Source organism: Phascolarctos cinereus, unplaced genomic scaffold (assembly GCF_003287225.1).
Source record: "Phascolarctos cinereus isolate Bilbo 61053 unplaced genomic scaffold, phaCin_HiC Scaffold_4;HRSCAF=312, whole genome shotgun sequence".
Classification (NCBI taxonomy): domain Eukaryota; kingdom Metazoa; phylum Chordata; class Mammalia; order Diprotodontia; family Phascolarctidae; genus Phascolarctos; species Phascolarctos cinereus.
This window is the reverse complement of record NW_027555847.1, coordinates 404,634,069-404,659,360: the sequence shown is the minus strand read 5'-3', so window position 1 is coordinate 404,659,360 and position 25,292 is coordinate 404,634,069. Positions and strand designations below refer to the sequence as shown.

General features: G+C 33.8%; 1 protein-coding gene across 1 annotated transcript in view; it reads right to left on the bottom strand.

Annotated features, from left to right (window-relative positions):
• The window catches only part of TENT4A (terminal nucleotidyltransferase 4A), an 85,773-nt gene that overhangs the window by 12,910 nt on the left and 47,571 nt on the right, over positions 1 to 25,292 (bottom strand). Inside the window, 6 exon segments of the mRNA XM_021004426.2 lie at positions 1,188 to 1,314; positions 2,243 to 2,456; positions 5,732 to 5,860; positions 19,012 to 19,119; positions 20,749 to 20,869; positions 21,778 to 21,824. Of these exon segments, the coding sequence (XP_020860085.1) occupies positions 1,188 to 1,314; positions 2,243 to 2,456; positions 5,732 to 5,860; positions 19,012 to 19,119; positions 20,749 to 20,869; positions 21,778 to 21,824 (746 nt within the window).

Genomic DNA, 25,292 nt, shown 5'->3' with positions numbered 1-25,292 from the left:
AGTATCAGAATTTTGCCTATCTCTTTCTAATAACCTTGGTAGGAGAATCATTGTCAACAGATAAAATTATAAACAAGAGCCATCCAAAAGCACTTTATATGTTAAGCAGAACAGATTGTGTGAAGTACAACATGAGATATGAGTTCACATAGGTTGTTCCAAGTTTATGAATGGGATGTGTTCTAAAATTGTATTTATAAATTTGGTTGTTTGGAATAGCATTACAGAAATATAAATAGCAGTTAGGTTTTAAGACCAGCCCACAAAGACTAATTCAACCCAAACTGTAATCTAAAATTCTAATTATGATTTCAACTATAACTAATTAATAATATATTTTAAAGGCAAAATGCATTCTTGGTTCCAGCATGATCTTTTCCTCCCCTCTTCTTCCTCTTAAATAGCCTGAGGGAAAGAAGCTCATTTGTGAGGAGGAGAAGAGGCATGAAGGGTAAGGTGTAGATTCCTCAGGAATGAGCATGTTGCTTATTTTCTGTATTTCACTAAGACAATTCTCTAAGTCAGAAGCTCTCAAAGAGTGGTCAAAGGACCCCTAAAGGTCACTGAGACCCTTTGTGGGGGTCCTCAAGGTCAAAACTAACTTCATAATAATACTAAGATATTCTAATTTCTATTATGGTAAATATCAATAGATATAACTCACATAAACAAAAGCTCTTTGAGGTTCTCAATTTTGGAAAGTGCAAAGTGGTCCTGAAACCAAAAAGCTTGAGAGCAATTGCTCTGAGTCAATTACTTCTCATGTATTTTAAACTAACGAACAAAATAGGTGTTGACTCACAAGAGACATGACAGGAACTCTAGTTACTCAGGGAACCTCCCCCCTTCATATGTTCAGTTGCTAGATAGGTTGAATTTTGGCAAACTAAAGAGTTCCTGTAGAGATAACAAAATCTAATTAGCTAGCAACTGTTCAGTTTTGGATTAGGATTTGAAAAGGGCAAAGTAGAATCACTTGAGGAAAAGAGGACCTTAAAGTAAATGCTAGTTATGCTACCATCCACAATTTAGATTTTGCATTTTCTGGATCATCAATCTGTAATCAGAGAAATCCTGCTTTTGCTAGTGCTTTCCAAATGTTAATAAGGAATATAGCAACTCCATGATGGTAGGTAACTGAATACATAATTCCAAAATATTCCAAACACATAAGAGACCCATATTACCTTTCAGAATCTCTGTTTGGGTATGATCTTGCTAATGGTGACACTGCATGGCTAAGAACAATGTAGGCATAGTCAAAAACTTGTTTCACTTGCATGGCACCATATGAACTTCTGCCAACATCATTTCCTATAATAAGATGAAAGTTATAAAAATCTACAAAGCATTTAAAGAGCAATTACCCAGATGATTTTTTTGTATTTACTTTTACACAAGGTAATTGCGATAATCAGTTCACAATTACCCATAGCAATTACCTTGACTTTCCAGCCAAATCTTGGTCCCTAATAGCAGGGCATGATACATACAACAGGATGTGAGTGGGGAAACAGGTAGCTGAATGATTATATAACTGAATGTATTTATCTCTAACTGTAATCTAAGTTAAAATACAAATGATTTTTAGATTATGTTATGTGACTCCTTTTCTCCTACCTTGAAAATCAGTAATTGAGAGTTGGTCATAAATTTCTCACATATTTACAAGAAAAACAAAGGCAAGCAAAAACTGGCATCTCCTAATCAAATATCTTGTACTCAACCATTAAGACAAAACTGACATACTATGACAACTAAGATAATTTAATGTACCTGAAAGCCAGAACCTAAGCTTAAAACTAATTACACACTGCAAGGCATATACAAAGGCATGACAAAACTTAGCACCTTCTTAGGTTTTAGACACTTAGGTCTAAGCTTTGGGCCTATAAACCAGGGCATATTTCATTTAAATCAGTAATTTAACTAGATAAAAATCACTTTATTTTACAAAAATAATACGGTTTGCCATAACAAATATATAATCTTCACAACTCAGAAGGAAAGGGAGGAGAAGGGAGGTGACATATTTTACATTTTATTTTCCTGGTTAAGATTACCACTAATTGGAAATCTTTAACAACTAGAAATCTTCACAACTTTCAGTATTCATTGTATTTCATAATTAAATAAAATGCCTAAATTTTAAAATGTAAGAATCATGTTCCTTTTCATAGAATGATTTCTTGCTCAGACTCAGTGAAAATGAGAACATTCAGTGATTTTCATTTAGTCTTACCAGGCAGTAGAGGATCTTCAATGCACAACATGGATGGTCTATATCCATTGGTCATGGCTTTCATGATTTCTTCTTTGGCGATATAGGCACCTCCATTTTTTATTCTAATACCAGTCTTCAAGTAATTAAAATTTCTTCCATACAGCTCAAAAAATTCTACTAGAAGCATTCCAAGGTTTTCATCAGCTCTTCTGGCATCAATTCTGGGATGCAACTGCAAAAGAAACACATTTTCTCTTGGCGCAGATCTGAGTAAATCTTCTAAATACATCATGCACCATCGATTCTGTTGTCTAGGTATCCTATAAGACTCAAATCTCCTATCAGCCAGCACTTCTCTCACAATTGCTAACTAGTGCTTATTATGATCCTAAGACCCTGAAAGAATTTGAACTGCTTTCTGAATCAAAGATTATACTTAGCATATTTATGATGTAAAACACATTTTACAGCATATTTCAAAATTGGTCATCTATTTGTGGTTTGTATGATAACTCAAAGTTATTCACAATATTGGCTTAAACAGAATTACTCTATTCCTAGGCCTTGCTAGAGAACTGTTTATTACCCTAAACCTTGGTTAAAATCTAAGTTCTACTACTCACTACATGTGTTATATTGGGCAAAGCATTTAACTTTTCTGGGCCTCAGTTTCCTCATCTATTAAATGAGTCTGTTGGACTAGATGACCATCAACCACTCTTCCAGCTATAAATTTATGACCTTGCAAATCAGTTTGGATTCCAGACAGTCCAAGTCTAATATTCCTGACTATTCTTAAGTAAAGCCAAAAGGGGGCAGCACCAGAATGAACAGTTCACATTTTATGTAAAACAGAATAATCAATAGACCTAATATATAATAATTAATAAGCATATTTCCACTATTCAAACAAACTAGTATGTGATTCAGGTCACTGTGCTCAGCCACCTTATGTTTTGCTTTAAAGAGGAAGTTTCAGCTTACATTAAATCTAAACAAATGGCAACCAAGAAGGGATGGGTAAGAAGGAGGAAAGGGGTCCTAAGAGCTGCTTTTCCTGAAAACACTTTGTAAAAACCCAATATTTCCTTCTTACACAGTCTCCAACAAAGAGATGCCAATGCCTATCACACCTAAAGCTATAATATTCAATTAAATAACCATAGTTAATTGCTTTCCAATTGGGCATTGTAACAGATTCTCTGAAAATAAATATAATAAATGACAATCTCTGTCCCAGTATGTAAACCACAACAATAAAGTATATCAGCTTTACCAAATCCTAGAGGGTACTCATTCTTTTTTTTAAGTAACTGGGCTACCTAAGTAGTCTGAGGCCAAGAATGCAGGGAAACTAATCAGAACAATGTAATCCACAAAATTTTCTTTAGAAATAATTTCAAACAGAAATTAATACTCCATACTATACTGTTTACAAATACTTGGTGTAGGAAAAGGTACAACAGTTCTAGTCCAACCTCTTCCAAAGAAAAATGTGAAATATGCTATCTTTGATTAGGTAATATAATAGAATATAAAATAAGATTTTCATCTCCTGATTTTAAGATCAAATTGTACAGAAAAATTGTAGACCACCTACAAAGCTGTTGTGGCAATCCAGACATGATAGGATGAAGATAACTGTCAAGAAAGATGAGTAACAAACAATTTAAAAGAAAATTATTAGGTAACAGCCTAGATATAGGGGATAGAGAGTAGATTCAAATGTGAGTCAGTTTTCTATCTTAGGAGACTAAAAACAGTTATCACACAAGAGTTTACAAGCAGAAGTTGGGAAAAAATTAATTTAGTTTTGAATACAGAATAATACACTTTAGAACTAAAATGGATATTAAGAGACCATCTAATCCCACCCCCTCATTTTATAATAAGAACATTGAGGTCCAGAGAGGGAAAGAGACTTTAATATCATAACAGTAAGAAGCAGAGCTGAAATTTGAACCCAGGTCTTCTGATATCATATATTTTATGTGTGTATATACATATACATATGCATGGAATTAAGGATATTTTAAGAGACTCTATATGTTCCCAACTGGCAAATAAGAAAACTTTCTTTGTATTCTCAGCTCTTACAACAGTGCTTAGAGTATAGTGGGTGCATCTACTAACCACTATCTACCACATTATCACAATACTAAAAGACACAGTTTTAATAGCAATGAATTTTCCTCATGTCCCTTATAAAAACTAAGATTGCGCTTAATTCTAAGGAGCAGATATCTGGAGTCAAGAGACCTGAATTTAAATCCATCCTGTTCTGTGACTTTAGTCTAACCTCCCTGAACTTCAGAGTTGCCTCATTTGTAAAATGAGATTATCAACCATATGGTTGCTAAGCCCCCTCCTGCTCTAGATCTGGATGTGATCCTATAATTTTGATAGTCTCAAATCACAACACTTAGAGAGTTCAAAGACATATTTCAGATTTTCTAGTATCTCTCCCATTTTTGCAGGTGAAGAAAGTGAAAACCAGAGTGGCTCAGAGACTTGTCCAAGGTTACTTAAGTAGTAGAAATGGGATTCCAATCTCAGTTCTTAAATGCCTTTTCCAGTACACAACACTGCCCTGAACACTGGCAAGACACTACAACTCAAGAGATCTATTAAAGAAATTGGTAAAGAATGAACTACTTGACAAGTATTAGTAGCTTCTCCAAATACATTAATAAAATTTTTTATCTTACCTAAGTTCCCTGGAAAAGTGCTTAATAATAATAGAAGGTGGGAAAAAAGCATTTAAGTTAGTCTATTTTCTCAAGGACAAAACTTGAAAATGTTATTGATGAAGCAAAGTTTGAAAGGATATTCAGGAAAAAATAGTTGTACCATAGTTTGAATTAATCTACTAAATACAACCATATTCTATCTTAAGTGAAGCTTTTCAAAATCAACAGTAGTAGAGTATAAGCACTTTGAGGGAAGGAATTGTTTTATTTTTATCTTTATAAATTGCCCCAGCACCTAGCACAAAAGGTGACAAATGCTTACTGAACCCAACACCATTTAGACAAAAAAGGTTTATAATGCCTAGCATAGCAAAATCCTTCTTATTATGAAGGAGAGAAGGAAACCTCTTTTTGTCCATTTGGAGGCAGTACATACCCTATATATACCACCTGGCTCCACATAACTAAAGCTGCAAGCGAGTAGAGGTGGGCCAGGAACTGAAGTGAGGATGATCTCCCCAACTACTTTAGGCACCAGGCTAAAGAAAGTTCCACCAGGTGCTTCCAGTAGACACAGAATGAGACATTACTCAGTATAGGCCAAAACTTAAATTTTTGAACACAAAGTTTCAAGTTTATTTACACAAAGCCATTTTATATATGAGCCATATGTTTCAAAACAAAATAAGAATAAGTAGACACTGAGGAAAAAAGGACTGAAACATTTTATCTTCTTATAAAACAAAATAAAGGACAACTAGCATACAAAACACTTATTAGTTCATCTTTAAAAATCGATCAAGAAGAAATTACTTACCTGTAGAAAGCTAATGGCCATTAAAATTAGGCTATAAGAGCTAATTCCACCTGTAAAAACTTCATTCAGGTCCCTCTGCAAGAGGAACTGCTTTAATACTAAAATCAAATAAGGCAGCAATGAGTATTTCTGTAAATAAAAGAAAATAGATAAACTATAGTTAATATATTTTTAGACTAATTCTATAATATCTTAAAGGGGAGATAAAGGAGAGAGTTACAACCTCCAAGGAGATTACATAAAGGCTTTGGGAGCTGTCCTAGGTATCTAAATAGGTGAAAGTTGCTTTTCACCAGCTGGGTTGTCAAGATAAAAGTTTTGTACCTTCTGTTTGGTTTTGTTTTGCTACAAAAGGAGAATGGGGCAAAGACCTTAGTTTTAAACATCCTCTAATGAAAAGATATTATTTGAAGAAATAAGTTCACCTCCTTCCTCAAGTGACATCTAGCCCAAGAGATACAGCTATCTTGTCCAAGCTACTAAAAAATTATACTTGTTCAAAGGAGTATATTAGAGAAATAAGGATTTTCTCAACCCAGCCAATTCAACTCACTTTCTCCCCAACCTCATAAAAAGTTACAATTTAAAGTAGTAAGTATCTTTAATAAAATGCTTTTCAGGGGGCAGCTGGGTGGTACATGGGATACAGTATTGGCCCTGAAGTCAAATCTGGCCTCAGAAACTTGACACTAGCTGTGTGACCCTGGGCAAGTCACTTAACCCTGATTGCCTCATCAAAAAGTAAAAATAAAATAAAATTCTCAGCATAAAATTGTCTACATAGCTTATAATTCATCTTTTTATTAATTTTTATTGTAAATTCAATCAAATACAAAAATTTCAATAGAAAAACAAAAGACCGAGGAAGAAACTGTGAACATATATATACATAGATATTTTTTTAAATAAAGTACATATACACTAAAAGGTAGAAATAAATTTTATGTCTCCTGCATTTTTTGTGTTCTGCATATTTTAAATACATACACAAATATGTACAATTTTTACTTTAAAAAAATCTAAACTTAAATGCCAAATACCAATATAAGCATTTCCATCATAAACAGTAGGAATTTATACATCAAACTGTGAATCTCTACTATGCAAAGCTTGCTTTTACTTTCAACTATAATCTTTATAAGTTCAACATGAAACTTTCAAAGCTATTCTGCTTCTCAGTGATTCTTCCTGGCCTTCCTTCTGTTCTCTTCTCATTTTAAAAAATTGGGATCCCTATCCCTTCTCCTGTCTCCTGTCTACCAACCAAATAAGATTATTAAAAAGAAAAAGGAAGAAAACCAAAACCATTGTAATAAATACACACAGTCAAGAAAACAAAAGCCTATAATAAAATGTTTTGTTCATGTTCTTTATTACATATTAAAAAAAAATCTTCCTCAACTGATTTCATCTCTTTAGAAGCATATGCTCCAGAGCTTCCTAATTTTGGATATCTTGCTCAGAATAGGTCATGGTTACATTATCCAATGTTAACTTGTGAGCATTAAGCTATAGGGTGAGATTCTGAACCAGTTAAACGAATAGTCCGTCCATTTTCATCCTCTGTAAACATCTTTATTTGTGTATGCAATCTAAATAAGCAAAAGGTTGATTTTAGTTGTAAATTTTAGCCCCTTAATTATTAAAGAACAATTTTTCTACTATAAAGATTTTATTACTGAGTACTAATGTTGAAATTTATTAGAAGTTCATAGCTCTAGTCTTTGAAAAACAAGCTATGAGCATTAGTATTCAGGGGAAAAAAAAACAGGTTCCCACACTTAAAAAGTATTAAGTATATTTGATATCTATGTTTTAAGCATCAACAAGGTAGCACTGATTCATTCAATATAGGTACAACCTCTTTTCCAAAACAGATATACTTCAAATTTAAATACAAAGCCATAGTTTTTTTTTTCAATTTGACTTATAAAACTGCAAGTGTTCTCATAAAAATGAAGTTGAAAATTTCTGGATAAAAAAGGGTTAAGTACCTAATCCAGTAACAGAATTTGGTCATTGTGGTACAAGTACTTCCTAGCTGTTACTTCTAGTCTATCAGTTATTACTGCAAACAACATTCCCTCTCCCACCTCCATGCCTTTGCCAGGCAGTCCCCTCATGTCTGGAATGTCTTTTTTCTGTACTTCTATTTCTTATAATTCTTAGCTTCTGTCAAAGCACAGCTTGAGGTCTGGATACCACCTTCTACACTAGACATTTTCTGATCTCCCTGGTTGCTACTACACTCTACCTCTTAAAATCTGTTTGCATTACTTATCTCTCTGTACATGCAAGACCCCAGAAAAATTTAAGCTCTTTGAAGGCAAGGACTGTTTTGTTTTTATATCTCCACTATCTAGCACAGTGCCCTACACATAGTGAGTAATAAACATTTCTTTGTTTTACTGATTTTGACTTGTTCTGCAGATTCATCTCCCACTGAGATTCATTCACTCCTTAAAATAGCTCATCCAATTCAGATGTGCTATCACAGCCAATGTGAACAGTAAGGTGTGCCTTCCCAGTGATCAGAGGTAGCTCTCTGTCTAAATGTACTCCAAAGATGTCAATAACTTCCTATTTCCATGCTTTTTCAAGCTAAGCTTCTATACTTCAATATGCTAAGGATCAGTGATTTATTTCATCAGTGTGAGCAACCCCTCTACAACACAGATCACAGGTCCTTGAATGACTGGCTTAATGAACTGCTATTTCTGAAAAACATCACCATGGAGTGGCCAGGATCCTAAAGGAAGACTGAACTTATCTAGGGTCCTTGAATGACAGACACAAAGGTCATCTAGACTTACCAGCTTACAAGGATTTGTTGGAGCTTGGGCTCTCCTGGTATAACTTTTTAGAATCCAGCCTTAACTCCACATCATAAGGGCAGGAGATGGTAGTGGAGTTTTAGAACAAAACAATTTTAAAATGATACCTGGGAGTTCTGTTAAATAATATCCAATTTGTTTGCCTTAACTATTTTCCCAATAGCTTATTCTAACTCTAATCTTATTTATACAAACCCAGATTAGAATGTCTAACTTTAAAATACTCCCAACTTTGTGTTCAGCTCTTTGGTTTCAGCCTAATGTTAATGTCCTTCAAGTCCTACTAATAGCCTTCTCTTAATCAGATCTCCATACCACCACCACCACCCCAACCCAGGAGATAAGTACTACAGGCTTTATCCCCATTAGACAAATTAAGAATTTGAGGCTCAGTCACTTCCTCATAGTGATACAGCTGAGAAATTTCACAGGAGGGATGTAAACCCAGGTAAATCTTAATTACAAGTTCAATACTTTTCTCATTACACTTATGCTTGTCAAACAAAAACAGGAACATGTAACATGAATTTTTTGACTACTGATTCATTTTTTTTATCCCAACATTTTCACTATACAATGAATAGAAAAATTATATAATCACATGAGCCTTGTTCACTATCACCCTGGTTAGTCTTTCTTAATTTAAGATTGTTAATCCTGTTCACTAAGAAATAGCAACATCCTCCAAGTTAGAAAATGAGTAGTAATATTAATGGTAATTAAGTCTAATATTTTTTCCTTCTCTTTAACAATTTTTATCGTTCCTGAAAAATACAACTTAGAACACAAAGGCTCTAAATAAAAGCAAGGGCTGTTCCTATAATATTTCTTTTATGAAGATCTCACTATGTGACTAAGGGGGTCCTTAAGAAATCAGGGTAAAGGTAACCAAAGAGAGGCCACCAGAAGGATTTCAGTAATGTGCAACTGATTGAAAGGCGGTCAATATGTTTAATATTTCCATTAAGTTTCAGATTTAGGACTTAAGTATGTTTGACCTAGGTGGAAAAAAATTATTCAGTCCCAAAGAAGCAAATAATTTGCTCGTGATTTAGATATGTGTATATCCCACCTCAAACCAGATTCTAAACTATAAAGGCAGGAACTACACTTTCTTACAACAAATAGCATGACACCTTTACTGAGTTCCTGATCTATGCAATTTCACGGTGTTAAGTGTTGGGAGAGGCAGATTTATATTTAATAATTTATTTTAATATTAAATTAAATATTTATATCTAAAAGCACAAATCCTACTCGATTATGATCTAGTAAAAGAAGAAAATTTGGACACAGATTCATACAGTATAATGTAAACTAGAATAGAGTTAAATAGATTATAAAGTACAATGAGATCAGTTGAGACAAAGTACTTGATAGAAACATAATAAAGAAAAGAGAGGAAGTTTAAGGAAAAGGAATAAATGTTTATTCTTTATATCTTCACCTCATCAACTGTTCTTACTATTTCTATCTTTTAACCTTTAGGTGCTGTGGTAAGAAAAAAATATTTTCTATTTTAAGGAGAAAAACAACCCTCAATGAAAGTGCTTTAGATATAAAACTGTTGCACTAAAGATCACAATATTGCTAAAGACAGAGACAAAGAGAGGAAAAGAAGAGAGGAGGAGAGAAAGAAAGAGGGAAACGGGAAGAAGAAAGGGAGAAAAGGGGGAAAAGGAGATGAGAAAAGAAAGAAGAGGTAAAGGAGGGGGGAGAATTAGAGTAGAAGGGAGAGTGCGGAGCACATGAGGTAAGTGAGGGCAATAATAGAAAGAGAAATAATAACATGAGACAAATGTTGGCCAATAATTATTGGCTGTAAATGTTTACAAGCAAATATATGGAAGTACGTCTTATTTGTGTCCTGATATATTTATTTTAAGATTTACTGTTCTGTCAGACTCTGTAGTCCAACCAAGTTAGCTAACTTCCCATGTCAGTAATATGGATCAACTACTCCTACCCACTGGCCTTTGTTTGCCCACGCCCAAGGAACTGGCTCTTGTTGTGATAGGAAATGTATAAGATGCTTTGTCAGGAATGAAGTTGAACCTCATTTTCAAGGTCTTCTTGACTGTGGTGCCTACTGTATAATATTCCAGCTTCTTACGTAGTTCGGAACCATTATTTTTATAATACCTCTTCCACTGATGTATTTACTGGTTTCTGACTTCTCTAATTAATGGCCACCTCACTGGTGGTCTTTGTATGCTCCAGTCTCACCCACAATGCTGGAGCATATCTAAAATTCTATCAACTAATCAATAAGCATTTATTAAGTTCTTACTAAGTACGAAGTATAGTGCTAGGAGGTGGGGATACAATGATAAAAATAGAATAGTTCCTGACCCTAGGAATTTTATATTGTATAATGGAGCCACATACACAAATAAGTAAATAAAATACATATCCAAAATAAATACAAGGTAACTAGGGGTAGGGAAGAAGATTAATAGTAGCACCTGGAGAAAGGATCAGAAAAGGCCTCATGTGGTAGGGTAGGCTTAAGATTAGACATGAAGGCAGAAATGAAGAAGGGAACACATTCCAGATACTAAGGATGGCCTATGCAAAAGCACTGAAATGGAAGATGGGAGTGTGGGCAACATGGTTCCTTTGGATAGATCCTAGAGTACATAAAGGGTGGCGTATGTATAATAAAGGGTAGTATAACATATAATAAAGTAGGAAATGTTGGTTGGAGTTGGGCTGTGGACAAATAGAAAGGCTTTCATCTGATCCAGGATGTAACAGTGTTTACTGATCAGGGTTAAGGACATGGTCAAATGTGCACTAAGAACACCATTTTCCCTGCTATGTGGAAGATAGATTGGAGTAGCAGGAGGAGGGGAGCAGGGACTGGAGCCAAAAAGAATAATTAGGAGACTTACAATAGCCCAGACAAGAGGTAAAAAAGGTCTGAGCTAGGGTGGTTACAGTTTGAATGGAAAGAAGAGGATGGAAGCAAAAGATATTGGGGAGGTGAAATCAATAAAACCTGATAACTAAATGGATATGGTGAAAGGAAGAAGGTAGGAGTTGGAGATGTGAAGGCTGTAAACCTGACTGACTAGAAGGATATCATGCTATCAATGGAAATAAAAAGTGCAGATGAAGAGAGTGTTTAGGGAGAGGGTTAAGGGGAGGGGAGAAGTGAGGTAAAAAATATAATTATTTCTATTATGGACATTTTCAATTTGAGATACCTGAATCCAGGAGGAGAAGTCCAATAGGCAGTTGGTGATCTAGGACTGTAGGTCAGGAGAGAAACTAGGATTGAATATACAGAAGTGGGATTCATCTATACAGAGATAATAATCAAGCCCATGGGGGATGATGAGGTCATTAAGTGAAAAAATGTGGAAGGAAAAGAGAAATAGGTTCCTGGGCAGAGCCTTGGAGAATACCCACAATTGGGGGGTAGGAAATGGAGGATAAACTAACAAAGAAGACTGAGAAAGAAAAAGGATGCTTTTTAGTTCTAAATTTAATATGGCATTAAGTAGGGTCCAATTCAATTTAAATGCTCAATAAATGCTTAATGACAATGAATGTGTCTATATGGACCATGCTGGGGGGAAACAGAAAAGAATAAACAAATGGACAGAAAAGAAAGGTTGCAAATTTCACAGACCAGCTGAAATTCCCATGAATTTAGGTATTTTGTAAAGCTAGAGATATATCTTGTACTTTAGGAAAATTTGGTCAACATCCAAAGTCACAAAACAAATTAAGGAACTAATTACAATTACAAATTACATTACTAAATTACAAAAGATTAAAATAATCAGAGAATTTCAAAGCAGAAAAAGGCCATAGAGATTGAGTTCAATCCATACTCAAAAGAGTGATCACCCTCAAATATTCCCAAAAAGAGGTTATCTAGCCGCTGGCAGGTAGAACTGGGGTTCTACAAAAGAAATTACATTCATTTATAAATCAGTGCTTACTTTGGCTGCCCTCTCTCTCCACTTGGCAAGAAAATTAAGGGTGTGCTAGAGAAAGCAGATTCTAGGTTCTTTTGGTCTCAGTGTAGTGATTGATTTATAGTGGTTAAACTAAAAGAAATGGTGATGGTCTGGGTCACCTATTCTTTTACACATTTCTCAATTTAGGGGATGAACAGTTTGTTTAAATAAGGTAGCTCCAATCAGACCAAGCTGATTACTATATCTTCTCATTTTTATTCGATATTCTAATTTGGTATTGATTTTAAAGTCTGCTCTGTCAAATCTGTTATGTGACTATACAAAGGCAACTGATAAGGGAATGATTTCCACATTAATATTTAGTATTCTTGTCTGCTAAAATGTAATTGATTTCATATTTTGTGATGCTAGGTATTTTTCATATTCAGTTCCAACTCTTTTCTCAAAGAAAATATTCATGATATACAAGAGTGAAGTTTCTGTATAGAATGCAAATATTTTACCTCTTGTTTCTTATTCTGGTTCACGTTTTCCAACAAACTTTTCATGTTTTCCCCTCAACTCTATTTAATACAGAGGTCCCAAAATTAAATTAAATGCTGATTTAATTTAGAGAGTTTTATTGAGCTCTTGGTAGATCTTCTCCATATCTATATCCTTTGAAACAGGAGTTGATAGAAAAGTTTCAGGTATTTTTATATTGATTTTTCTGCAAATATTTATCACTAACAATAAGAAACAACTAAGTGTAGCAAGGGACAGTCATGTGGCACAGTGGCCTGGAGTCAGTAAGACCAGGTTCAAGTCTAGCTTCAGACACTTACTAGCTGTGTGATCCTGGGCAAGTCACTTAATCCTCTTTGCTTTAGTTTCCTCATCTATAAAATGAGCTGGAGAAGAAAATGGCAAACTCCTCCAGTATCTTTGCCAAGAAAACCCCATAACTCACAAAGAGTTGGACACAACTGAAACAACACTACAAGAAGTTGTAGTACTGGTGTTTCTTATTATCTTATGATAGAGCCAACTCCATCAACTTTTCTTTGCTTCTTCAGGAAGATCATATGAGCCCCACCAAGTCTTATTATGATACTCCTTGTGGCACAGAGGAGCCCTAGGTTCTTAAGTACTAGTTCTTTGAAAGTTCTACCAGAGCAGAGTCCTTGAATGAGATCCTGGCAATACACAACTAGCTAAATACAAGGAGGTTCACTGCCACAAGCAGGCCACTTGGTAATGAACTCGGAGCTATTCAATCCAATTCAATAAACATGTATTAAGTGCCTACTATGTGCCAGGCACTGTGCTAAGTGCTAGACAAAGAAGGTCAACCACACCACCCAAAAGTATAGCAGGCATGCAACTTTTTCCTAACATAAAGCCCAAATTGAGGAATGAAAGCCAAATTGATGGATAAATCAAAGAAGACGCTGATCAGAACCAAAAATTACTGCTAATTTAGAGATCTGCCAAAAGAGAGTAATTCTGTAACAACTATAATCAGACACTCAAAGGGAAAAAAAAATTCCACAAGAACTATATAAATACCTAGATTTTTTTTTTACTCTCTTAAGGAATTAAAAAAAGAAAAAAAAACAAGCTCTGGAGGAAAGAACTGGAAGGAGAATACTTTACAGCAGAAAATAGCAAACCTTACCTAATCATGGACTCCCTGAAAACTAGAATAGACCAGACAGAAATAAATAACTCTATGAGATATCAAGAAATATTTTTAAAAAGAAATGTAATGACTGAAAAAAGGAAAAAGAAGAAAAACCTCTCTGCTACTTAAAACAACCTAGAAAATAAGTCAAGGAGAGAGAATTTAAAAATCATTACATTCCCTGGAAACCATGATTTTTTTTTTTTTGGCAAGGCAATTGAGGTTAAGTGACTTGCCCAGGGTCACACAACTAGTAAGTGTCAAGTGTCTGGTCTGAGACTGGATTTGAATTCAGGTCCTCCCGAATCCAGGGCTGGTGCTCTATCCACTGTACTGAGAACCATGATTTTTAAAATGCATATTTCAAGAAATCATAAACGAGAACTAACCAGTTCTATTAGAACAAGAAATCAAAGAAAAGATAAAATCCTATCACTTTCTGAAAGAACTCCAAAATAAAAAGTCCTAGCAATGTCAGCCAAATTCCAAAGCTCCTACATCAAAGAAAAGATATTGTGAGCATCCAGAAAGAAGCAATTCAAGTGCCAAAGAAGAAATCTAGGATCCCCAAAAGACCTGGAAGCCCCTAATTTAAATGAAAGGAGATCTGGGAAAGTAATATTTCAAAAGCAAAAGACATATGCTTGCAATCAAAAATAACTTACTCTGCAAAGATAAGTACCATCTTACTAGAGGGGAAAAAATAGACCTTTAATGGAATTGAGGATTTTCAAGCATTTCTGAAGAGAAGACCAGAGTTAAGTAGAACCTTTGAAATGCCAGTACAAGAATCAAGAGAAAACAAAAAAGGTAAAATTTATCTGAGCAAATGGAAGTGGCCTTCTGATAATGATAAGAGGAAGTGAAACAAGTGTCTCTTTAGAACCTTAATGTTTTCAAAAAGAATTTAGGGACTTAAATCCGAAAAATACGAGTCCTAGGGACAGATTATTTCCTTTCTCAGTATTTAAAAAGAGAGAAAATAAGGGCAAATATAAGAAATACATTAGTATAGGAAGTATTAGAACTTGTTCTTTTTCATAATTGAGATGTGTGAGGAGTATGAAAGCACGGAAGGAATATGGGGAATGGGCATCAAATGAACCTCACTTTTAACTGAAACAGATAAGAAAGGGCTAAACACACAGACTCAAACAATTTGGTGCAGAAATACATCAAATTCAACAGAGAAACAATCAGGAATGAGGGGTGCAGAGTTAAGGAAAAGGAGAATACTGGGGAAGAAAGAGCTGCAGGCAGAACAAACTTCTTGATTTTGAGAAGTAAAAGAAAAAGCGAAGCAAAGAATTAGGTTCTAAAGGAGATGCCCATCCATTGGAGAATGGCTGAACACATTGTTTAATAAGAATGTTTTAAATTATTGTACCATTAGAAATAAAGAAAATTTGCAGAGAATCATTTGTAGTATGAAATAATACAGAGTAAAGTACACAAAAACAAAAGAATAGTTTATATAAGGACAACATTGTAAAGAAAAACAACTGTGAAAACTCAAGAATTCTAAATGATGTGATTACCAATTGTATCTCCAAAGGACATATGACAAAATATATTAGCCATCTAATGAAAGAGAGGTGATGGGATCAAAGTACAGAAAGAATCCAAGAAGAGACATACACTTTTGGACATGGCCATTACATGGATTTTTTTTGCTTAACTACCCATATTTGTTACAAAGATTCCCTCTACCTTTCTCTCATTTTTTAAATCTGGTGTGTTGAATGGAGTAGGCAGGTTAACAATGCTAACACCAGAACAGGTAGCTACCCACTGAAACATTTTTGTTTAAATGCACATAAGACAACAGAAATACAGACAAGAAGGATAGTTTTAAATGTAATGTGTGGAATTTGCTATGTACTTTTTAACAAACAAACAAAAAATAAGCAGTATGAATTAGAGATTCATGGTCTCATATACAATCCTTTGTGTTTTGCTATTTATATGGAACTTTTTTTATTTGTAGGTTCAAAATAAAGAAAATAGCAGTAGAGGAAAAAAAATTTACAACTAATCCAACTAAGCCAGTCCATACCAAGGGTGGGTAACAATGAAATTAGATGAACAATCAAACAAAAAATAGAAAAGATCTATGAAGATTTATATGGCAAACTATTGTCTTCAATAATAATAGAGCTGCATTATGCTTGGACTATAATAGAATAGTCCCTAAGGGGGCATAAAAATGGCTCTAAAGATATTAAAGATGGGAAAAACAGGCTGGACCACACCATAGATATTTGGAAGAGGTCCAATATTGAATGAATGAGAGCTCAATTTTCAAGATATTATAATCCCTTAAGGAAAAAAATCTAGGAATTTATTAGGAACTCCAAAACATATGCATGAGGAAATATTAATAATTACAAAATCAATTATGTATTTATTAAGCATCTACTATACACTATATACTAAGAATAAAATGACAAGAGTGATGGAGTCTGTGCCCTTAGGACAATGCGAAGTATCCTAAATGAGATCTATAATCAGAGTTCCGCCTAACTATCTAAATAAGAAAAAGAAAGTGGATGAAGCATGCCTATTATCCAAAATTTTAACAATATAATTGGATAGAGTTGGTCCAACAGTAAAACATTTTGGACAGACTCTGCAAAGTGACAATGAGCTGGGTCCAGAATTAAATAGGAAGAGAAGAGTAGATTGGACTGCCTCTGAGGAATTTAATGACTCCAATCTTCTCTTTGAAACAAAAGTACATTTTTAAAATGTCAATATTTTTCTAAAAATACTGGATGACTGAGAGTCACAAAACATCACAGTCTCTGAAGAATTAAAGTTGAGGGTCATTCCAAAAGCAGTGGAGAAGCAGAGAGTGAGCGTGAGTATATTGCAGCATATTATCAAGGAAGAATTCCATAGGAATGGTTTAAAAGATACCATCAGAGAAAACTATCACTGGGAAAAAAAGAGAAATAGGATCACAGAATGTAGAAGATGTCTGAGAGTCAGAGGTTTAGATATAGTCAAACCCACATATTTTACAAATGAGGAAAATAAGACCCGAGGAGGTTAACTGTCTTGTCCAAGGCCACAAAGGTAGTAAAAGCATCAGGGATAGGATGTGAATCCAAGTTCTTTGACTCAAGAGCTGGTTCTCTTAAAGAGAGGGTTTATGTACTTCACTAGTAACCAAGCAAGGTCAAGAAATCTAGGGAATGGCCCCTACTATTTTGGGTGGATCTCCTACAGAGAATTTATGGGAGGATATGGATAAGAATTACAGAATATGCAGGCATGGATGGGTTTTTGCCTCTGCAGTTTAGCAGGGAGATCCACATCAGTGAAATCAAAGAGCCACTAAAGTATAAGATGATGTGATTTGAAAACATCAGAATTTTTATAAAACTTTGATGTTTAATTTTTTTTTAATTCTGATAATTCAGGATAATAGTACTTGTCAAACTTAGGTTAAAGAAGAAATCTTTATCTATAGATGTACAATGATGCAACAATTCCTCAAGTGTCATACTAACCCTAAATACTGAATAACAAATAATTGATTTAAAAAAAAAAAGAAATCTTAGGGGCAGCTAGGTGGCGCAGTAGATAGAGCACCGGCCCTGAAGTCAGGAGGACCTGAGTTCAAATCCAGCCTTAGACCAAACACTTGACACTAGCTGTGTGACCCTGGGCAAGTCACTTAACCCCAATTGCCTAAAAGTTAAAAAAAAAAAAGAGAGAGAGAGAAAAAAGAAATCTTTAAAAGCCTATATAAATCTATACCTGATTGCTTACCATCGCAGGGGGACAGGAGGGAGGAATAGAATTTGGAACTCAAAACTTTAGGTGTTTCTTTTTGTTTGTTTGTTTTTTGGGGTTTTTTTTATCCAGTTGGGGTTAAGTGGCTTGCCCAGGGTCACACAGCTAGTAAGTGTCAAGTGTTTGGTCTGAGGCCGGATTTGAACTCAGGTCCTCTTGACTTCAGGGCTGGTGCTCTATCCACTGTGCCACCTAGCTGCCCCCAAAACTTTAGACGTTTCAACATGGGTTTGGGGGAAAAAATAAAACATATTTTTAAAAGCCTAAATATATTTTAGTTTAACATTTTCTGAAACATGAATCACATTAAGGAAGGTTTATAACATTCTACAAGTCATCCATTTTTGGTGCTGCTGTAAGAAAGGATTTTTAAAACCTACAACAAAATAAAGCTACCACTTTAAAAATATTTTATTTAATCAAGTGTTCAAACAAAATGTTAAGTTCATTTTAATCAAAATGAAGGTCACTTCAAAGGATATACTTTTCCTTGAATTTTTTAAGTTGTAGTAACAGTTACAACTGAATACTAAACTTTTCTGAGTTTTAAACTCACAACTAATTTATTATTTACTGAACTCTCATTAAAAATCCTGAATTAAACTCATATATATGACTAGTCTTCTATGTTATTTCTACAAATAAATACTGGAAAGAGAATTTTAATGACTTTTTTCAGAACAAAATATTTTGTTTCAAATTTAGAGACAGAACAAGATAGTTTACAATGTAGAAGCAAATCTGCCACAGTTACTTTGAATGAGACTCTCTCAGCTAAAACTTTGTCGTGTAAACTGTGGCAAAAATACTCAAGTTTGAGTAGAAGAGCAAATTTCATAATTACTTAGAAAAGGACTCTCCTTTATAACTGTGTAGCACCAACTGGGGCAAATATAATACATTAAAAATAAAACTAAGTCATTTTCCAAATATATCCCATATCCAGCACTGTTTCTTATAATTTTAGAGTTTAAAATTAAAGAACTAAATAAGTTTTAAAATTCCTTACATTTTTTATTTGAAATTCAATTTTAGGTATAAAAAGCATACCTTCATATAATCCTTGATCAACCGAGCTGCCTTCACACCAGTTTCCATATTAAAACTGATGTCAACTTTCACTTCTGTCTCCTGGTCAGTGAGTTTTATTATTGGTACCTGAAAACAGTTTTAAAGAAATTACTGATTTACTATGTAATGCTTGTAGTTATTGAATAAGATTTTTCAAAATGGCTAGTTTCTGTACATTTTAGGAAATAAAAATAACAAACACAACTGGACAAAATGGACTTAGTAATAATACCTCCATCAGTGAGAAGACTGAAATCCTACATCATCTTGTAATCATAAACTGGATTACCAGAAATGTAAATAATGTAAAGAAAACTAATGCTGCCTTTCAAAACAACTATAAACACATAGTACTTATAGTACTTTGCATATAGTACAATTTAGTAAAAACAACAAGGTGATCTAATACATTAATTTAAAGTTCCAGAGCTGAAAGGGATCTTAGAAATACATCTCACTTTTGCCAGCGAGAAAGCTGAGCTCCCAAAAGATTAAGGAATTTGCCAAAGTTGCACAGCTTAGCATTATCATCACCAGTGTAATAATTATAAAAATAACATTTATATAGCACTTACTAAGTTCCAGGCTTGGTGCAAAGCACTTCACAATTCTTATCTCACACAGTAAACCCAAGAGGTAGGTGTTTTTATTATCTTCAGTTTATAGATGACAAAACTAAGGTAGACAGAAGGGTGACTTGCTCAGGGACACCTAACTAGTAAGGATCTGAGGCTGAAGCTGAACTTAGGTCCTCCTGACTCCAAGTCCATCTCTCTATTCAGTGTGCCACCTGGCTGCCTCATAATTAGTGACACAGCTGAAACAGTACCATTCATGACTATATCAAAAAGCTTTTACATGAAAGTTCAATTCAATCAGCAATTGTAGACTACTGAGATCTCATTTGTTCTTGTTTTTACAGAATGGAGAGTTTGGGAGCAGCAGGTACCCCGAGGTAGAGAGGGTAAAGGTACATCCCTCTCATGAAAATTTGCCAGTGGTGTAATAAGGCAATGAAAAAAACATTTTGTATATTACTAGTCTAAATTGTGCATTTAAATTGAAATCTTTTTTTTGGATTTCTAAATACTTTAAATCAACGTTAAGAATCACAACAAATTTAACTTTTGATGTCAGTAGTAATTTAATTTCTCATCAATATAAAGATATGACATTTTTAACTCCTCTAAATACTATAAATAGTGAAATATAAGAATAAAATTTTATTCACTTTGAAAACTGAGCAAATATTTAACAAAGTTCCTTTGCAATTCCCCTATCTGGGAGCTTATACTAATACCACTATTTTGGAACTTACTAACATAACGGAGTACACTGAAAACCTAAAATGCCCCTAAGCCTCTCATTTGCAAGGTCTCTAAATGATTACAAGGTTTCTAACATGAAGCATATCTCTTCCTCCACAAGGAAGAAATTAAGTTGAAGTAAAATTATGGTATTCTGCCAAGAAAATCTTGATTGTTTACTAGTTCTTGTTCTATTCATAATTAAGATTTCTATTAAACTTTTATACATCTGGTAATCATGATTATAAAATATTACACAAAGATTGACATCTACAAATTCAAATTTTAATGCAGACAATATCTAAATGTTGAAAAATTAAACATAGTAAATCATCATAATTTACTGCTTTTGGAGAATTATTTTAGTTGTTTAAACCCACCTGCTTCACTACTTTTAAAAAATACTTACTGTAGCTTTGTCAAGTACTTTAATGGAACATGGCTCAGCCACATTGTGTTTCCGTAGTGCTTGTTCCAACAGCTGTAAAGGAGGACGTTCCCATTTTCCAAAAACTACTAAGTCTATGTCACTACACCAAAAATAGAGTACATATGTCAATAAAACATGCAATAAGTACATTTTATTTATATTCTTAAAGTAGAACAACATATACCATTTAGTACAAATAAATCATTCACTCTGTCTCTGGAAACATAAAATAATTCTATAAACTGTCATCACTTGTAAAAGGCAGTTTGTTTGCCATTGTAAAATGACAAAGAATAGAGAAGTAGTTTCCTGAACATCCTCCAGGTATAATTTAAAAAGAGAACCCATGTCTCCTGATTCACACCTCTGTGCTCTCAACTAATTATGGTGTTCTTCTAAGTCAAATTCGCCTGTTAATGTAATTTGGGATGTCTCTGGGTTATCTAGAATCCTCATAAATTTCAAAGGCTGTCTCTCCCTCAATCTGCAAATAGTTGTTACAGGCCAGGAAAACAGGCATTAACTCTTAAAAATCAAATTTTTAATGAAATTTCTTATGTAATTATGCCAAATCTTACCCATAATTATAAGTAAAAAGGCCTATTGTGGGAAAAATCAAAAATTATAAAATTATTATAAAATCAAGAATTATAAAAACTCATACTTAGGATTATTGAACCATAAAATCAGACAGCATAGATGCCAAGTAGTTCACCCTCTCATGTTATAATGAGGAATTTGGGACCTTAAATAAGTACAAAACCAAAAGTGGAAACTATGAACATAAAATTATAATCAAAACCCTGAAAACCCATGATATTTCATTTCTTACCACCATTTTCCCCTAGGTTCTTTATCAATCCTAATTTGCCTATAATCATATGATATATAATCTTGAAACTTTGAAAAATTAAACACCACTTTAAATCTTTAATGCATATAAACATACAACATTTAATGGGAATTAAGAAACTAAATAAGTGAAAATTTAACTTTGAACTAACTTACCTAGTTGGAAGATAAAGTCCTGTACTAAAGCTGCCAAATATCTGAACCTAAAAGAAAAACATATTCTCTACTAAAACATTTCAAAGCAACTCATTATCAAAGTTCTGACTAAATTAACAAGTTTAACATAAAAAGAAATATGTATTATTAGATACAGAGCCGAATTAGAGTTTTAATAGTAAAACACAGATCAAAATTAAATAACTGGTAAGAAAATATTTTGCAATCTATGGACATTCTTATTTTATTGACTTCCTATTCCCACTGTATAACTCTCAAACCAAAGTTGCTCCACTTAAATAATTCTAAAATAAATACTGTGATTTTTGAAAGTCCTATGATAAATGACATTAAATTACTAAATCAAAATAAATCTAAGCAATTATATTTTTAAGGATATCAACCATATCAAAAAGCGACATATAATTCATCCACAATAAAAATAATAGCTAAAGTTTATATAGCACTTTAAATTTGACAAAGTATTTTACTTATTCAATGAATCCTTAAAAAAAAAAATAGGTGTTATCCTCATTTTAGAAGTGAAGAAACTGAGTCTCAGAGAAATTAAATCACTTAGTGAAAGTTACACCAAAAGTGTCAGAAACAGGATCTGAAGCAAGGTCTCTCCTAACTCTAAGTCCAGCCCATCTGCAAAAGAACTCAAATATGCAAAAATACTGATACATGATATTTACACACAAGTGATTGCTGAGTCAGCATCAGTAATATGTGAAAAACTATGGAAAACAGGGAAAGTAACAGGTTAGAGAAAGACAAATGTGTTGATTTCTCCACTCCCATACACCTCAAAAAAAATACAAGGAAATCTACAAACTACAGGCCAATGAACTTGACTTTGGTTCCTAGGAAAATCCTAGAATGGATCATTAAAGAGATAGTTGGTAAAAGAAAAGGGAAAAGTGATCTGAAAGAGCCAGCATGGCTTCATTAAAAATAGGTTATACCAAATTAACATGATTTCCTCTTTTTTTTATGGATTACTAAAACAATGAGAAGAATTCCATAGATACACTTTACATGTATTTTAGCAAAGCTTTTGACAAAATTCTCAAATTACTCAGATGGAAAAGGTGAAAAAATGTGAAGCAGATAATGTAATTAGATGGATTCAGAACTGGTTGGATGGTCAGCCTCAAAAAGTAGCTGTTAATGTTTTAATCTCAGCAGGGCAGAAGTTTTGTAGTGCAGTAACCCAGGCATATGGGTCTGGCCCAGTGCTGCTTATCACTTTTATCAATGACTTAGATAAAGATAAGGATGGAAGACTCATCAAAGTTGCAAGTGACATTAAAATGGGAGGGACCACTAACACACTGAATGAGACAGGATCCCAAAAATATATTAGCAGACCAGAGTATTGGGCTGAATCTAAGATGAAATTTAATAGGAATAAATGTAAACCTTACACTAACAAAAAACCAACTTCATAAGCACAAGACTGAGGGAGGGATGATTTTATGAAAAAGACCTGGGGGTTTTAGTGGATTACAAATTCAGCATCACTCAGGAGTATAACATGGCTGTCAAAAAAAATGTAGTCTTGGGCTAGTTTAACAGGAAAAAAAAAAAGGCACGAGTTTCTCTACACCCTGTCCTGGTCAGTCTATATCTATATCTGGAGGATTATGTTCGAGTTATAATCGCTTTGTTTTAAAAAGGACATTAATAAACTAGAGAGATGCCAGGGGAGGGAAACCATCATTGTGAAGGGCCTGGAATTCCTGTCACATAAAGATCTCATATAAAGATCGGATAAAAGGAATTGAGGTTATTTGACAAGGAGAAAAAAAGAGATTGGAAGAGAGGGGGGGATTTAAAGGGCTGTCCAGTAGAGAAAGTATTTTTTTTTAACTGGTTGGTGCCAGAAGGCAAATAAAATGGTTGAAATTGCAAAGAGTTTGATTAAGGCTTGATACTGGGGAGAAATTTTCCTAGCAATTAAAGCTGTCCAAAAGTGAAAACAGCTGCCTTAAAAAGCGGTAGTTTTTCACCTACTAGGAAGTCTTCAAGCAGAATCTAGAGGGCCTCTAGTAAGGTATTTTATAGTAAGGTATTTATTCACTATAAAATTTACCTTTTAGGTAGAAATTAAAGTAGATGGCCACTGAAGTCTCTTCTAATTCTCAAATTCTAGGATATACTAAAAATTGTATTATAAACAACCTAAAGGTAAGGATGATAAAATAACAAGAATATTCCTTTTATATATAACTATAACAAAGTTTTGTTATAGTAATATTATACAATGCTATGTATTAGCTTTAAGAATCAGCTTATTTTTAGACTGCTAAAACAAATTATCCCTAAAATGAGTCACATATTAAAGAACAATAAGCAGACAAACAAGGCACTATACATTTAAGAACCTTAAGTAATAAGAACAAAAGGCTGATTACTGCAAAGTAAATTTATCTACTGATGAAAATTCAACATTAAAAGAAGTCTTATTTTCTTACTACTAAACAAAAATGATTACAAATTCACTAAACTGAAAAGGTTTTGGTAGTAACTGAAAGCAGTTTCCTTAATTTTTTTTTAAAGGTTTATTAAAATTGGAAAAGCTGGGGGGAGGATAAAAATCTCTACTATACATTTTAAGACTAAACAGTCTGATGGAAAAACAATGAAATTAATCATTCAATTTTTTAAAAAAGAAATGGTGGTACATTAGTTTAGGTGGCTGGGGTGGGGGAGGGACAGAAACTGTTAAGTAAATGACTCAAAAGAATCCTTTTTTAAACACCTTAATAGAAGCTCAAGAAAAACATGTGTTGACAAGAGAGGTCTCTTTTATACATCAAATGAAGAAAGGCAGGAAAATAAGTAATTGGACTAGTGAGCAAAGTTCAAAAAATAACCCTAGGCAAGGTGGTGCAGTGGCTAGAGCACCGGCCCTGAAGCCAAGGGTACGTGAGCTCAAATCCAGCTTCAGACCAAACATTTGACACTTACTAGCTGTGTGACCCTGGGCAAATAACATAACCTTAATTGCCTAAAAAAAAAATAACCCTAAAAAATAAAAATAAACACTAAATTAATTCTTTCTTTTCACTGAGGAAGCCATTAAAGGAGATTCTCATTCTCAAATTGTCCTTTCATCTGGGTAAGGTAGAGATAGCAATCAATGATAAATGTACAGGATGTTCTAGACTTGGTCTAGAGATAGAAAAATCACTTTGATGGGATCACACCGAGCCAAGAGTTCTGAAAGAACTTAATGGTAAAATTGGATAACTATAGGCTAAAATATGTAACCAGTCATTATAAACAGATATCGTGTTGAAGAACTGGCAAATGGCCAGTAATTGTAAGACACAAGAATGCTCTACAATAGACCCTGGGAAATGATTAAATCTAATTTTCATAATGAGTAAGGAGCTAGAATTTATAACAATGCTCAAGTAAACAACTTGGTAAGAGGAATTCATGTCTGACTAACCTATTAAAAATCCTTTAAGGTAAAAACTTTACATTTGGACAACCAGGAACAG